At 39.5% G+C, this 15,844-nt stretch overlaps 1 protein-coding gene across 1 annotated transcript; it reads right to left on the bottom strand.

Annotated features, from left to right (window-relative positions):
• Window positions 1–355: 355 nt before the first annotated feature.
• On the bottom strand, window positions 356–15,723 carry LOC125385911 (importin-11-like). The gene is made up of 14 exons (XM_048409930.1): window positions 15,593–15,723; window positions 15,375–15,501; window positions 15,071–15,171; window positions 14,867–14,980; window positions 14,379–14,785; window positions 14,032–14,295; window positions 13,802–13,957; window positions 2,130–2,170; window positions 1,843–2,025; window positions 1,658–1,769; window positions 1,365–1,585; window positions 1,121–1,285; window positions 784–976; window positions 356–710 (listed from the first exon to the last, which is right to left on the bottom strand). Exons 2-14 carry the CDS (start codon window positions 15,495–15,497, stop codon window positions 469–471), a joined length of 2,322 nt encoding a protein of 773 aa, XP_048265887.1. The 5' UTR covers window positions 15,498–15,501; window positions 15,593–15,723; the 3' UTR covers window positions 356–468.
• Between the last annotated feature and the right edge of the window lie 121 nt (window positions 15,724–15,844).

The raw sequence follows: 15,844 nt of genomic DNA, 5'->3' as shown, positions 1-15,844 counted from the left end.
ACGTATAACGTTATATCACATTACGATATAACGTATAACGTTATGTAGTATACAGTTACAACGTATAACGTTACGAAGTATTACAATATAACGTATAACGTTATATAACATTACGATATAACGCATAACGTTATGTAGTATACAGTTACAACGTGTAACGTTATATAGTATTACAATATAACGTATAACGTTATATCACATTACGATATAACGTATAACGTTACATAGTATTAAGACATAACGTATGACCCTATACTATTTCGATATAACGTATAATGTTATATAGTATTACGATACAACGTATAACGTTATATACTGTTACGACATAACGTATAACGTTCTGTTGCCACGATAGATAAATACATAGTCATCGTCATCGTAACTTCTTCTTCCTTATACATATTTCTATCAAAATTCAAAGAAATATTAATGTGCATAACTTGTTATAACATACTGAAGCAACTATACTCACTCAAATATAGTTATCAAAACAGGTTTTATAAGTTTTGCACTTTGCCGAGGTGAAGCACATAAACACATTTCAAACACTGTCATTATCATTACAACTCCTTCCGAGTTCAAATCTCCTAAAAGTGGCCTAAGTGTTTCGATTATAATCGCTCCTCTTTGACTTAAAAATTCTTGGGGACTTAATATTACATATGCTTGAACTATATACAAACATAATTTTAAATGTTCAAATGATTTTTCTGAAAAATATAAAGATCATCAAGTTTTCTGCATGTTTATAAGAATCATAGTCAAATAGAATTATTTACTAACCTAATACAGCAGGCAAATTTTTAGTCAGTTCCGTTATAGCCAATGTTGGTGCAGCTGCATTTTGCAGTAAAGCTGACCGTAATCGCAAGCCATCTTCTAACAAATAAACGTGACAATTTTGATTGACGTCACAACTTAATGCAATAACACCTACTACTTGTGGTTCTATAAGGACGCTTTCAGAACCTAAAGCCTAAAAAATAATTCAAATATTATCTATTATTTAAAATTTTTAATAAAATCATTGAGTTATATATTTGATTTATCAATATCAAAATTAATAATTTGATTTATATTAATATAGTTTAATTCATTAAACAATATAAAAAATATGTACCTTTTCCAGATGTACAAGTGTTGAAATTATAGCACATCTTAGCATATTATGTTCTTCACATTCTTGCCAAAGTGCTGGCAAATATGAACTGAGGGCTCCAACAAGTGGGTTTATTTCACTACCAGCATGTTCAATCATAAATGATAACACGTATAACACATACATCTGAAAATTATTTAAAATATGTTTTTGCGAACTACAACAATATTTTAAAAGTAACATATAACAGTATATACATACATACCTTGGTATCACATTCTTTTACTTCTTTTAGGAGCGAAAATAATAAAGAGAATGCTGGTTCTAAATATGGCGAGAATTCTTCCGGATTAAATTGAAAATCATCTATCGCAAGTTTTAAAGCATCGCTTGCTGCTAAGCGAACACCCAGATCTTCTTCAGGACTCAAAACTTCAACCATAAGTTTGTATAATTCTGGTCTTAACTCTGTACTTAACTTAACAGCTGCAATTTTATTACAATACAAGATTATTACATAATAAATCCTACTTGTTTAAAAAGCTGCACTTTACTTACTTGTCCAGCGCCCAATAAGCCAACATACTCGTCTTCTAATAATTCTATAATTGTTACTTCGAATTTTCAACTCTTCTTTTAAGGTAGTTGAAAACCATTGATCAAAATTTACCTAGTAAATAGAAGCGTGATAAACTGGATGACTGACTATTTACACTGATTTTTTTGTGATATTTTGTTCTTACCTCATCGTATAAATCAAATGCAGCCAAACCAACTGCATTATATACTGCATCTTTTACTAGAATAGCATGCAAATTATTCGGGTCAACTGGTTGATGATGTCTTTGCATTAATTCAACTAAAACTGGTACAAGAACTTCTCCAAAATGATGGAAAATTACTACAAACAGACACTCCGTACAAGGCTAAAGAAAATAAAATATTAATTATAAAGTAAATAAAAATGTATAATTTTACAATTATAATACATTTATAAATATTTGTAAATAGTTGGCTATAAAATATTTACCCTTAAGCTATATTTCCATGATTCACCGCCATCATCGACAACTGAAAACAGTATAAATAAGAAATATAAAACATTCTACATACATATATATATGTACGTACAATGTTTATATATATACATAATATATATATGTCGGGTTGGCGTTACGATTAGAGTTAGGGTTAAGGGCGTGAAACGAATCCCTATTGACGCTAGACGTGATCGTTATGCGATAGAGGAGATATTTACTAGTGCAAATATGACTATGATGGAATTGGACAAGTAATCGCGATAATTAGATACTCGAGAAGCTATTGACAATGATCCTAGGCTCAATAACGAATCCGCGGTCAACGGGATGACGAACTTTACCCTTCGTTAGCGTCTAAGTTACACTGTATGTTAGAGCAAGGGGCAATTATTACGTATACGAAAGACAGGTCGATTACTGATGAGATCGCACTAGAGAGAATGACTCTCCGTCGCGGTGACGCTGTCGAAGAAAACTATGATGGGTGTGCCTAAGGGCACGAGATCATCGGATTCGTGGAGAAAAGTCTTCGTTCGAAGGGTGAGGGAAATTGACGTTGCTGTTAATTGGTCAATTTCCATGTTGGTGGTTAGAGAAAAATATTAGCCGTCCTTGGGGAAAGTTGCTAGCGAGAAGCGTCGTTCGTGGAAGGATAGATTTCTCTTATCTTCCCGTAGTTGGGGCACAGGCTATTTGTCTATTTGAAAGACTTTGTATAATTGAAACTTAATATTCGTAGCGGGTCCTCGCCCAGCTAAACATATACTGTGGAGATGCGTTGGCATCTGGCAATCATCTTACCCGAAGGACAAAGTCTGCGTGTGGCGAGCCACGGGGCAGAAACCATTGAAACGTTTACCGTCGTGCCCTGTCCCAAGTATTTCTTTTAAGGAGAGCTATAGAATTACTTCATGCCTTTGTTAGACAAAACGTTCATCCCTTTGACCGTGGCTACGTTCGGCGACTGATTGTCGCCTCGAGCCCGAGCTCACTATCATAAATCTCAAATAAATACAGTCGGATCGAATGACAACAGTTTCTTAATACGGCTATGGTGAAATCTAAATTACAATACTAGGGGTCTTCCCAAAGTTCCAAAGGGAAGGTTCCTGTGTTCTTTCATCTCCGACACGGCCATTCTGACTATCACACGTCCTCGGGTGGATCTAAAATATTGGGTTCTCCCAACATTAGACTTGATATGACTAATATTTTACTCCTTTATAGTTTAGCTAAATTATATTACACTAGTTTATTTATGGTTTAACTAACTGTCCAAATAGATCAAGGGCCCAGGTTAACAACAAAAATTTCGATCGGACGTTCAATGATAAAGTAGGGAAGAAAAAAAACACAAAAGTCAGTAGCATTATGATTGGTATTCAAAGCGCCAGTTGCATTTTGTGAGTTACCAGTCAGACCGTAATGACATGACAGATCATTTTCGATTTCGTACACGGACGAGTCTCAGTTTGTTGGATCATATTACCGCACTGGGCGTGTGTGGGTGCATTGACGTAATAGGTATGTATGAAGACACTGAATGCGAGTGCAGTGTATGGGGACACTGAACACGGGTGCATTGATGTAATAGGCGTGTATGGAGACACTGAATGCGAGTGCAGTGTATGGAGACACTGAACACGAGTGCATTGATGTAATAGGCGTGTATGGAGACACTGAATGCGAGTGCAGTGTATGGAGACACTGAACACGAGTGCATTGATGTAATAGGCGTGTATGGAGACACTGAATGCTAGTGTGTGGTCACACTAGGCTTATGTGGGAATATCGAATGCTAGTGTGTGGTCGCACTAGGCTTGTGTGGAAATATCGAATGCTAGTGTGTGGTCACACTAGGCTTGTGTGGAAATATCGAATGCTAGTGTGTGGTCGCACTAGGCTTGTGTGCTAGTGTATGGTAACACTAGGCTTGTGTTACATGTCTATGTTACATGTTACATGTAACTATGTTACATGTCATAGTCATAGTGTTAATGATCCTCTGAGATCGGTGTAGTCATATCGTCATTGTCACTGCCATTGTCATCACTACAGACGTCCAACTCAGCAGGAACGCAACTATTCGGCATTTTCTTAATCTGTCATGACTGTATTTATACGATCGTTTGCCATCTAATGTCTTTAAAGTATATCTATCCCCTTCCAAAATCTCTGCTATTACGAATGGACCCTTGAATTTTGGCTCTAGCTTGGTTTGGTTTCTTTTCTCGTTTTTGCGTGGTACGAAATCACCGACATTAAACCTAACCACTTTAGCTTTGGTGTTATCGAATCTTTCTTTGTCGTGTTTGGCGCTACTTGCTATATTTTTTTTTTTTTTTTTGTCGCCTGTTGTCTTACATCGGAGATGTCTATTCCTCTTTCTTCAACGCTATCAGGTAGCAACAAGTCGTACGGTCTTGCTGTCCTACCGATTAGTAGTTTCAGTGGGCTCGCCTTAGTCACGCGGTTGGTGGTGCAATTCAGGGCCAATTGTATCTCCCCAATCGCGTCTTGCCATGACCGCCCGGTCGTCTCTACTACCGTGAACATATTTTCAATGTACGCATAACACGCTCTACCTGTCTATTGGCTCTACTAGCACCGGTCGCTATCAAGCGAACTTTAATTCGTTTGCTTTCGCAGAATTCTCGAAATTCTTTACCCTTAGAACATCTTTCCTGATCTGCTATTATCCGGCAGGGACTTCCGAATAAAAATATAGCGGATTTAAGCGCTTTAATGGTGTTATGGAAATCTATCTTACGATTATGATGCAGGTATACGAATTTAGTGAGCACGTTGATCAAAACAATGACGTACTCCTTTGAATCGCTTTTACCACTCAACTTGCCTGTTATGTCCATGTGGACCGTATGCCAGGGCATGCTGGTCTTAGGTATAGGATGTAGTTCGGCTTGTATCTTACCTGAACTAGCTTTCGAAACTTGACAAGCATGACAGTTCTCAATGAATCGGCGAACGTACTTCGCCATCCCTTCGAACCAGTAATACTCGTATAGTTTCTCGAGCGTTTTCTCCCAACCTAAGTGCATAATTGACTGGTGCACATGGTTAATAACAGACTATCTAAAACCTCTTAGGACTACAGGTAAACAGAGAGTCCTGTCTTTTCTTTGTATCCTACGGTAAAGAGTACCGGACCGTAATTCGTATGTATTCGCGGTGTCTTCCGCGAGCTCATCGTTTTGCAATTCCTTGACGATTTCCAAGGTTTGAGAATCACGACGTTGTTCGGCTAGTAGCCAGTCTTCCGATATTTCGGCCAGATTGATTTCTTTCTCCGCAATTTTATCAATTTTACGGTGGTCTAAATCTACGGGGTTTCGCGAGAAGAAATCTACGTGGGCTGTCCGTTTACTTTCCAGATACATAATGTCAAAAACAAAAGTCTGCAAGTAGGCCCATCACCGATGGTCCCTGTCATTTAAATGTACTTTATTACTCGACGCTTTCGACGAGTCGCAATCCGTGACGACAAGAAATTCCCGTCCATGTAGATAGTGACGGAAACGCTCGACTGCGTTTACGACTGCTAACGTCTCTAGTTCGTAGGAATTATACCTAGATTCTGCGAGGGTAGTTCTTTTGCTGTAATACTCTATTGCTTTGCCTTTACCTTCGACTTGATGCGTCAAAATCGCCCCGTAACTCTCCGAGCTAGCGTCAGTATGTAGTTCTATCGGGTAACTGGGGTCGAATATCATTAACACCGGCGCGTCGGTCAGGGCGGAAACTGCCTGTTGTCTTATTTTCTCGTGCCTATCTGTCCAAGTTATATTTCTGTTATTTGAGATGAGCGCATACAGGGGTTTCATCACCTGTGAGAATTTAGGGATGAACTTTCGGAAGTATGAAGCTAACCCTATGAACTGCCTGAACTGTGTGGCGGCCGTTGGCACAGGTAAAGAACTTAAGGTGTGTATTTTACCCGGGTTGGGACGGACTTCTTCGTTATGAATTACATATCTCAAATAGAGCACCGATGTTTTTAGAAAAGAACATTTCGCAAAGTTAACAGAGAATCCTGCTTTTACGAGGGTATCTAATACGGTGTTCAATCTTCCTAACGCTTGATCTATCGAGTCGGCAATAACTAGAACGTTATCGAAATAAATAACAACGTACGAATGAGCGAGGTCGCCTAGGGCCTTGCGAATGGCCCTCCGAAAGACGGACGGCGCAATTTTTCAGTCCAAACGGCATCGTTATCTACTCATATTGTCTGTCGGGAGTAACGAACGCTGTATACTGCGCTGAATTAGGATAAGTAGGAATTTGGTGAAACCCGCTGGCCATATCCAGGCTAATAAAATATCTCGCCTCTTGCAATCTCGCGACTTGATCCGCAATAAGGAGTAAAGGGTACCGATCCGCGACGGTACTTTGATTTAGTTCTCGGGGAACCACTCGTAATCTATCTGAGCCGCTTTCTTCTTCACGAGTTACGTAAGGCTCGCGAATGGCGAATTACTAGGCCTTATGATCTTTGCTTTAATTAAAACGCTTATTTTCTCACGTACCGCTCTTCGGTCCTCCTCACTAAATCTATAAGAACTTCCTCGTACGGTGATGTTAGGATCAATTAATCGTATTTCTAACCGGCCTGTATTTACGCGAATACGTAGGGAATCCGTAACGAATGAATCTTTGAATTTGTCGAGAAGAGAAATTGATCGACTTTTATTATTACCATGTACATCAGTGTCAGCTTCATTAACGACGATCTCGTTTGCAGTGGTTTCATTACAGACATTAATTATTTTTGTTTTACACATAGCGAGGCTATTTTGTGTAATGTTACGTCAAAACCCAGACTTAGAGTTCCGCAACTAATCGCGATATCATATTTTAGATAACTATCAGCAAGGACATGAGAAATTGTCTTCAATGTAAAAATCATTAATACACACGATGAACAAATGGGAGGCGTATGTTTAATACAAGTATTTCCTGCTCCTCGCATTACTAATATGTCAGTCATTCTTTTGCCAGAAATCTCGAGGCCACGGACTCTTTAATTAGTGAACGCTCGGCTCCCGAATCGGAGTAAAATGGAAACGACTCACCCAGATGACTTGATCTACCCGATGATGCTTCCAGTACGTAGAAGTCGACTCGCCACTTGTTATTGAAATTATGGTTTTCTTTCATAATCAGGTTGACAGTTGCGCCCCGTGCAGCGGGGTCGGAACGTGCGATTTTAAGGGTTAAAACGTGGTAGCGAAAACTTGTTAGGTTTCACACTCGATTTTGCACTAGCGACTGGGTTACTCGCGCGCGATGGTCGTAAGTTCTAACACTGTTATAATCGGCACTGATCCCACTTCTGATGTCGGGTTGGCGTTACGATTAGAGTTAGGGTTAAGGGCGTGAAACGAATCCCTATTGACGCTAGATGTGATCGTTATGCGATAGAGGAGATATTTACTAGTGCAAATATGACTATGATGGAATTGGACAAGTAATCGCGATAATTAGATACTCGAGAAGCTATTGACAATGATCCTAGGCTCAATAACGAATCCGCGGTCAACGGGATGACGAACTTTACCCTTCGTTAGCGTCTAAGTTACACTGTATGTTAGAGCAAGGGGCAATTATTACGTATACGAAAGACAGGTCGATTACTGATGAGATCGCACTAGAGAGAATGACTCTCCGTCGCGGTGACGCTGTCGAAGAAAACTATGATGGGTGTGCCTAAGGGCACGAGATCATCGGATTCGTGGAGAAAAGTCTTCGTTCGAAGGGTGAGGGAAATTGACGTTGCTGTTAATTGGTCAATTTCCATGTTGGTGGTTAGAGAAAAATATTAGCCGTCCTTGGGGAAAGTTGCTAGCGAGAAGCGTCGTTCGTGGAAGGATAGATTTCTCTTATCTTCCCGTAGTTGGGGCACAGGCTATTTGTCTATTTGAAAGACTTTGTATAATTGAAACTTAATATTCGTAGCGGGTACTCGCCCAGCTAAACATATACTGTGGAGATGCGTTGGCATCTGGCAATCATCTTACCCGAAGGACAAAGTCTGCGTGTGGCGAGCCACGGGGCAGAAACCATTGAAACGTTTACCGTCGTGCCCTGTCCCAAGTATTTCTTTTAAGGAGAGCTATAGAATTACTTCATGCCTATGTTAGACAAAACGTTCATCCCTTTGACCGTGGCTACGTTCGGCGACTGATTGTCGCCTCGAGCCCGAGCTCACTATCATAAATCTCAAATAAATACAGTCGGATCGAATGACAACAGTTTCTTAATACGGCTATGGTGAAATCTAAATTACAATACTAGGGGTCTTCCCAAAGTTCCAAAGGGAAGGTTCCTGTGTTCTTTCATCTCCGACACGGCCATTCTGACTATCACACGTCCTCGGGTGGATCTAAAATATTGGGTTCTCCCAACATTAGACTTGATATGACTAATATTTTACTCCTTTATAGTTTAGCTAAATTATATTACACTAGTTTATTTATGGTTTAACTAACTGTCCAAATAGATCAAGGGCCCAGGTTAACAACAAAAATTTCGATCGGACGTTCAATGATAAAGTAGGGAAGAAAAAAAACACAAAAGTCAGTAGCATTATGATTGGTATTCAAAGCGCCAGTTGCATTTTGTGAGTTACCAGTCAGACCGTAATGACATGACAGATCATTTTCGATTTCGTACACGGACGAGTCTCAGTTTGTTGGATCATATTACCGCACTGGGCGTGTGTGGGTGCATTGACGTAATAGGTATGTATGAAGACACTGAATGCGAGTGCAGTGTATGGGGACACTGAACACGGGTGCATTGATGTAATAGGCGTGTATGGAGACACTGAATGCGAGTGCAGTGTATGGAGACACTGAACACGAGTGCATTGATGTAATAGGCGTGTATGGAGACACTGAATGCGAGTGCAGTGTATGGAGACACTGAACACGAGTGCATTGATGTAATAGGCGTGTATGGAGACACTGAATGCTAGTGTGTGGTCACACTAGGCTTATGTGGGAATATCGAATGCTAGTGTGTGGTCGCACTAGGCTTGTGTGGAAATATCGAATGCTAGTGTGTGGTCACACTAGGCTTGTGTGGAAATATCGAATGCTAGTGTGTGGTCGCACTAGGCTTGTGTGCTAGTGTATGGTAACACTAGGCTTGTGTTACATGTCTATGTTACATGTTACATGTAACTATGTTACATGTCATAGTCATAGTGTTAATGATCCTCTGAGATCGGTGTAGTCATATCGTCATTGTCACTGCCATTGTCATCACTACAGACGTCCAACTCAGCAGGAACGCAACTATTCGGCATTTTCTTAATCTGTCATGACTGTATTTATACGATCGTTTGCCATCTAATGTCTTTAAAGTATATCTATCCCCTTCCAAAATCTCTGCTATTACGAATGGACCCTTGAATTTTGGCTCTAGCTTGGTTTGGTTTCTTTTCTCGTTTTTGCGTGGTACGAAATCACCGACATTAAACCTAACCACTTTAGCTTTGGTGTTATCGAATCTTTCTTTGTCGTGTTTGGCGCTACTTGCTATATTTTTTTTTTTTTTTTTGTCGCCTGTTGTCTTACATCGGAGATGTCTATTCCTCTTTCTTCAACGCTATCAGGTAGCAACAAGTCGTACGGTCTTGCTGTCCTACCGATTAGTAGTTTCAGTGGGCTCGCCTTAGTCACGCGGTTGGTGGTGCAATTCAGGGCCAATTGTATCTCCCCAATCGCGTCTTGCCATGACCGCCCGGTCGTCTCTACTACCGTGAACATATTTTCAATGTACGCATAACACGCTCTACCTGTCTATTGGCTCTACTAGCACCGGTCGCTATCAAGCGAACTTTAATTCGTTTGCTTTCGCAGAATTCTCGAAATTCTTTACCCTTAGAACATCTTTCCTGATCTGCTATTATCCGGCAGGGACTTCCGAATAAAAATATAGCGGATTTAAGCGCTTTAATGGTGTTATGGAAATCTATCTTACGATTATGATGCAGGTATACGAATTTAGTGAGCACGTTGATCAAAACAATGACGTACTCCTTTGAATCGCTTTTACCACTCAACTTGCCTGTTATGTCCATGTGGACCGTATGCCAGGGCATGCTGGTCTTAGGTATAGGATGTAGTTCGGCTTGTATCTTACCTGAACTAGCTTTCGAAACTTGACAAGCATGACAGTTCTCAATGAATCGGCGAACGTACTTCGCCATCCCTTCGAACCAGTAATACTCGTATAGTTTCTCGAGCGTTTTCTCCCAACCTAAGTGCATAATTGACTGGTGCACATGGTTAATAACAGACTATCTAAAACCTCTTAGGACTACAGGTAAACAGAGAGTCCTGTCTTTTCTTTGTATCCTACGGTAAAGAGTACCGGACCGTAATTCGTATGTATTCGCGGTGTCTTCCGCGAGCTCATCGTTTTGCAATTCCTTGACGATTTCCAAGGTTTGAGAATCACGACGTTGTTCGGCTAGTAGCCAGTCTTCCGATATTTCGGCCAGATTGATTTCTTTCTCCGCAATTTTATCAATTTTACGGTGGTCTAAATCTACGGGGTTTCGCGAGAAGAAATCTACGTGGGCTGTCCGTTTACTTTCCAGATACATAATGTCAAAAACAAAAGTCTGCAAGTAGGCCCATCACCGATGGTCCCTGTCATTTAAATGTACTTTATTACTCGACGCTTTCGACGAGTCGCAATCCGTGACGACAAGAAATTCCCGTCCATGTAGATAGTGACGGAAACGCTCGACTGCGTTTACGACTGCTAACGTCTCTAGTTCGTAGGAATTATACCTAGATTCTGCGAGGGTAGTTCTTTTGCTGTAATACTCTATTGCTTTGCCTTTACCTTCGACTTGATGCGTCAAAATCGCCCCGTAACTCTCCGAGCTAGCGTCAGTATGTAGTTCTATCGGGTAACTGGGGTCGAATATCATTAACACCGGCGCGTCGGTCAGGGCGGAAACTGCCTGTTGTCTTATTTTCTCGTGCCTATCTGTCCAAGTTATATTTCTGTTATTTGAGATGAGCGCATACAGGGGTTTCATCACCTGTGAGAATTTAGGGATGAACTTTCGGAAGTATGAAGCTAACCCTATGAACTGCCTGAACTGTGTGGCGGCCGTTGGCACAGGTAAAGAACTTAAGGTGTGTATTTTACCCGGGTTGGGACGGACTTCTTCGTTATGAATTACATATCTCAAATAGAGCACCGATGTTTTTAGAAAAGAACATTTCGCAAAGTTAACAGAGAATCCTGCTTTTACGAGGGTATCTAATACGGTGTTCAATCTTCCTAACGCTTGATCTATCGAGTCGGCAATAACTAGAACGTTATCGAAATAAATAACAACGTACGAATGAGCGAGGTCGCCTAGGGCCTTGCGAATGGCCCTCCGAAAGACGGACGGCGCAATTTTTCAGTCCAAACGGCATCGTTATCTACTCATATTGTCTGTCGGGAGTAACGAACGCTGTATACTGCGCTGAATTAGGATAAGTAGGAATTTGGTGAAACCCGCTGGCCATATCCAGGCTAATAAAATATCTCGCCTCTTGCAATCTCGCGACTTGATCCGCAATAAGGAGTAAAGGGTACCGATCCGCGACGGTACTTTGATTTAGTTCTCGGGGAACCACTCGTAATCTATCTGAGCCGCTTTCTTCTTCACGAGTTACGTAAGGCTCGCGAATGGCGAATTACTAGGCCTTATGATCTTTGCTTTAATTAAAACGCTTATTTTCTCACGTACCGCTCTTCGGTCCTCCTCACTAAATCTATAAGAACTTCCTCGTACGGTGATGTTAGGATCAATTAATCGTATTTCTAACCGGCCTGTATTTACGCGAATACGTAGGGAATCCGTAACGAATGAATCTTTGAATTTGTCGAGAAGAGAAATTGATCGACTTTTATTATTACCATGTACATCAGTGTCAGCTTCATTAACGACGATCTCGTTTGCAGTGGTTTCATTACAGACATTAATTATTTTTGTTTTACACATAGCGAGGCTATTTTGTGTAATGTTACGTCAAAACCCAGACTTAGAGTTCCGCAACTAATCGCGATATCATATTTTAGATAACTATCAGCAAGGACATGAGAAATTGTCTTCAATGTAAAAATCATTAATACACACGATGAACAAATGGGAGGCGTATGTTTAATACAAGTATTTCCTGCTCCTCGCATTACTAATATGTCAGTCATTCTTTTGCCAGAAATCTCGAGGCCACGGACTCTTTAATTAGTGAACGCTCGGCTCCCGAATCGGAGTAAAATGGAAACGACTCACCCAGATGACTTGATCTACCCGATGATGCTTCCAGTACGTAGAAGTCGACTCGCCACTTGTTATTGAAATTATGGTTTTCTTTCATAATCAGGTTGACAGTTGCGCCCCGTGCAGCGGGGTCGGAACGTGCGATTTTAAGGGTTAAAACGTGGTAGCGAAAACTTGTTAGGTTTCACACTCGATTTTGCACTAGCGACTGGGTTACTCGCGCGCGATGGTCGTAAGTTCTAACACTGTTATAATCGGCACTGATCCCACTTCTGATGTCGGGTTGGCGTTACGATTAGAGTTAGGGTTAAGGGCGTGAAACGAATCCCTATTGACGCTAGATGTGATCGTTATGCGATAGAGGAGATATTTACTAGTGCAAATATGACTATGATGGAATTGGACAAGTAATCGCGATAATTAGATACTCGAGAAGCTATTGACAATGATCCTAGGCTCAATAACGAATCCGCGGTCAACGGGATGACGAACTTTACCCTTCGTTAGCGTCTAAGTTACACTGTATGTTAGAGCAAGGGGCAATTATTACGTATACGAAAGACAGGTCGATTACTGATGAGATCGCACTAGAGAGAATGACTCTCCGTCGCGGTGACGCTGTCGAAGAAAACTATGATGGGTGTGCCTAAGGGCACGAGATCATCGGATTCGTGGAGAAAAGTCTTCGTTCGAAGGGTGAGGGAAATTGACGTTGCTGTTAATTGGTCAATTTCCATGTTGGTGGTTAGAGAAAAATATTAGCCGTCCTTGGGGAAAGTTGCTAGCGAGAAGCGTCGTTCGTGGAAGGATAGATTTCTCTTATCTTCCCGTAGTTGGGGCACAGGCTATTTGTCTATTTGAAAGACTTTGTATAATTGAAACTTAATATTCGTAGCGGGTACTCGCCCAGCTAAACATATACTGTGGAGATGCGTTGGCATCTGGCAATCATCTTACCCGAAGGACAAAGTCTGCGTGTGGCGAGCCACGGGGCAGAAACCATTGAAACGTTTACCGTCGTGCCCTGTCCCAAGTATTTCTTTTAAGGAGAGCTATAGAATTACTTCATGCCTATGTTAGACAAAACGTTCATCCCTTTGACCGTGGCTACGTTCGGCGACTGATTGTCGCCTCGAGCCCGAGCTCACTATCATAAATCTCAAATAAATACAGTCGGATCGAATGACAACAGTTTCTTAATACGGCTATGGTGAAATCTAAATTACAATACTAGGGGTCTTCCCAAAGTTCCAAAGGGAAGGTTCCTGTGTTCTTTCATCTCCGACATATATATATATATATATATATATATATATGTATGTATGTATGTATACAAATATTTACCAAAACTTTCTGGATCTGTATCCCATAATTCCAATTCAGCAGGTGTTAAAAGAAAATAATGTGTTACCAGCCTTGAACAAATTTCTGCTAATGTTTCAGGTGTAAAAAATTCTTGTCTCAATTGATTTGCTCTCAACGTTAAAGGATTTTTCGTATCTGTATTAACAAATTTTCAAGCTTAATAAATCACACCCATAAATTTACAAAATACCATTATCCATCATATATACCTTTGAGAACTTTAGCTGGTTTATAGTATGTAGATAATAAAATGCCTTTCATTAAATTTAAACACTGTATAACAAATCTTTCAAAAGCTAGGGCTTGACCAGCTTCAGTGAAACAATAAAAAACAGAAAATTCTAATGATGTTGGTATTAGTTCTACATAGCAAAATGGATGCATTTCTAATACTCCTATTAATACTTTAGTTAAATGAATTATAAATTTATCGCATACTTCCATCTGTATACCTCTTGAAATTAATGTCTTTCCTAGAATTATATAAAAATCATTATTAAGAGAGACAAATATATAACTGATATTAAGGGTAGTATCAGAGGAGAAATATACTAACGACATTCAAGACAAGTTCTTGCACGTTCAAAAACAATTTCCAAGAATGACATAGCATCATGGGATTCTGAAGGCTTATTAAACCCATTTACAATAAGTGTTCTAAGAATTCTCAATAGAAGTAACGCTTTTTCCAAAGCTTCCTGTATCTGATTTGTGTCTGCCCCATTTGATGCCATTATAAGAAAAGATTCTGTGTAAGTATTCCACACATTCAGAATAAAACTGAACACACTACTGGTTAATTCTTGGAAGAGTCGTCTGCCAGGAACTAAACGTTTAGAGGCTAAACACTTAACAACATGATGTAATATTAACAGTGCCCGATGCTGGGCCAAAGGATTTTGTCCTCTTATAACATCCAATAAGGTTGGAATTAATGAGCGCCATTCTCTAGGCCAATCATATCTGCACAACATTATTTCGTTTAACTTATTTTATGAATCAGAGAGAAAAATAAACGCAAATTATTTAATCAATATCAATTACCTTGCAATTTTAGCAATGAGAGCTGCCAATTGGATAGCTAACTGATTTACAGGTTCTTCAAAGTTTACTATTAAACGTTGTCTAAGAAATTCCTTTTTGTCATCTGCAATTCCACTGTAGTAATAATGCATGTTATTTATTAATTAATTTACATTAAGATGTTAATACTATTAGCCAAATTTGATTGCGTTAAAGAATACTTACTTTGGAGCATTTTTTCTCCAATATTTATCAACACCATTTTTGAAACATAAAATAGCCATCCATCTAATATTGATACTCAAGGAATGATTAGAAAACACATTCTGAAATAATTATTAATATTTTACTCACAATATAATAATTAGACTTTCGTTAGTAATGAAAATAAATAACCTAAAATAATCTTACGTACATAAGCAAATAGTATATGCTTATATATGCTAGTTAAAATAAAAATGATCAGGAATAAATTTTTGCCTCCTTACAATCTAATCAAATTTATTTTACATTTATTCATGCAACTTACATATAACGCAGTGTAGAATCCCCTTTCAGTTTCCCATTGTTTTAGAGTTTGTTCAGCTGGTTTCAAAATAGTGGGATCCTGACTACCCGCTTGTTGAAGGACTTCTATCACTGCGACATCCATCTTCCTACAAAAAATTAATATATTCAATGTTTTACATTAAATTCAAATAGCTCATTGTTATTTGTTTTCCTCTGAAAAGATCGACTAAACTTAACTTTTTTCGGAAATATCTATGTATTAAATCAATACATGACGAAAATCATCAAAGACACTCTACATCAAAATGTCACACACGCCCGCAAGTCGGCATTTCAGAACGCTGCCCCCCTCCTGCTTTCGTCTCTTTCTGCAAAATGACAGTTATTGTTATAGTGTAAACCACCTTATTACTCGTAAAACGCGATTCTAGTCTAGATTTATTTATCCATTATTCATATATCGTATAAGGTATGATCAACCTATTATGA

Source organism: Bombus terrestris, chromosome 11 (genome assembly GCF_910591885.1).
Source record: "Bombus terrestris chromosome 11, iyBomTerr1.2, whole genome shotgun sequence".
Classification (NCBI taxonomy): domain Eukaryota; kingdom Metazoa; phylum Arthropoda; class Insecta; order Hymenoptera; family Apidae; genus Bombus; species Bombus terrestris.
This window is presented reverse-complemented; position numbering and strand designations above follow the sequence as displayed.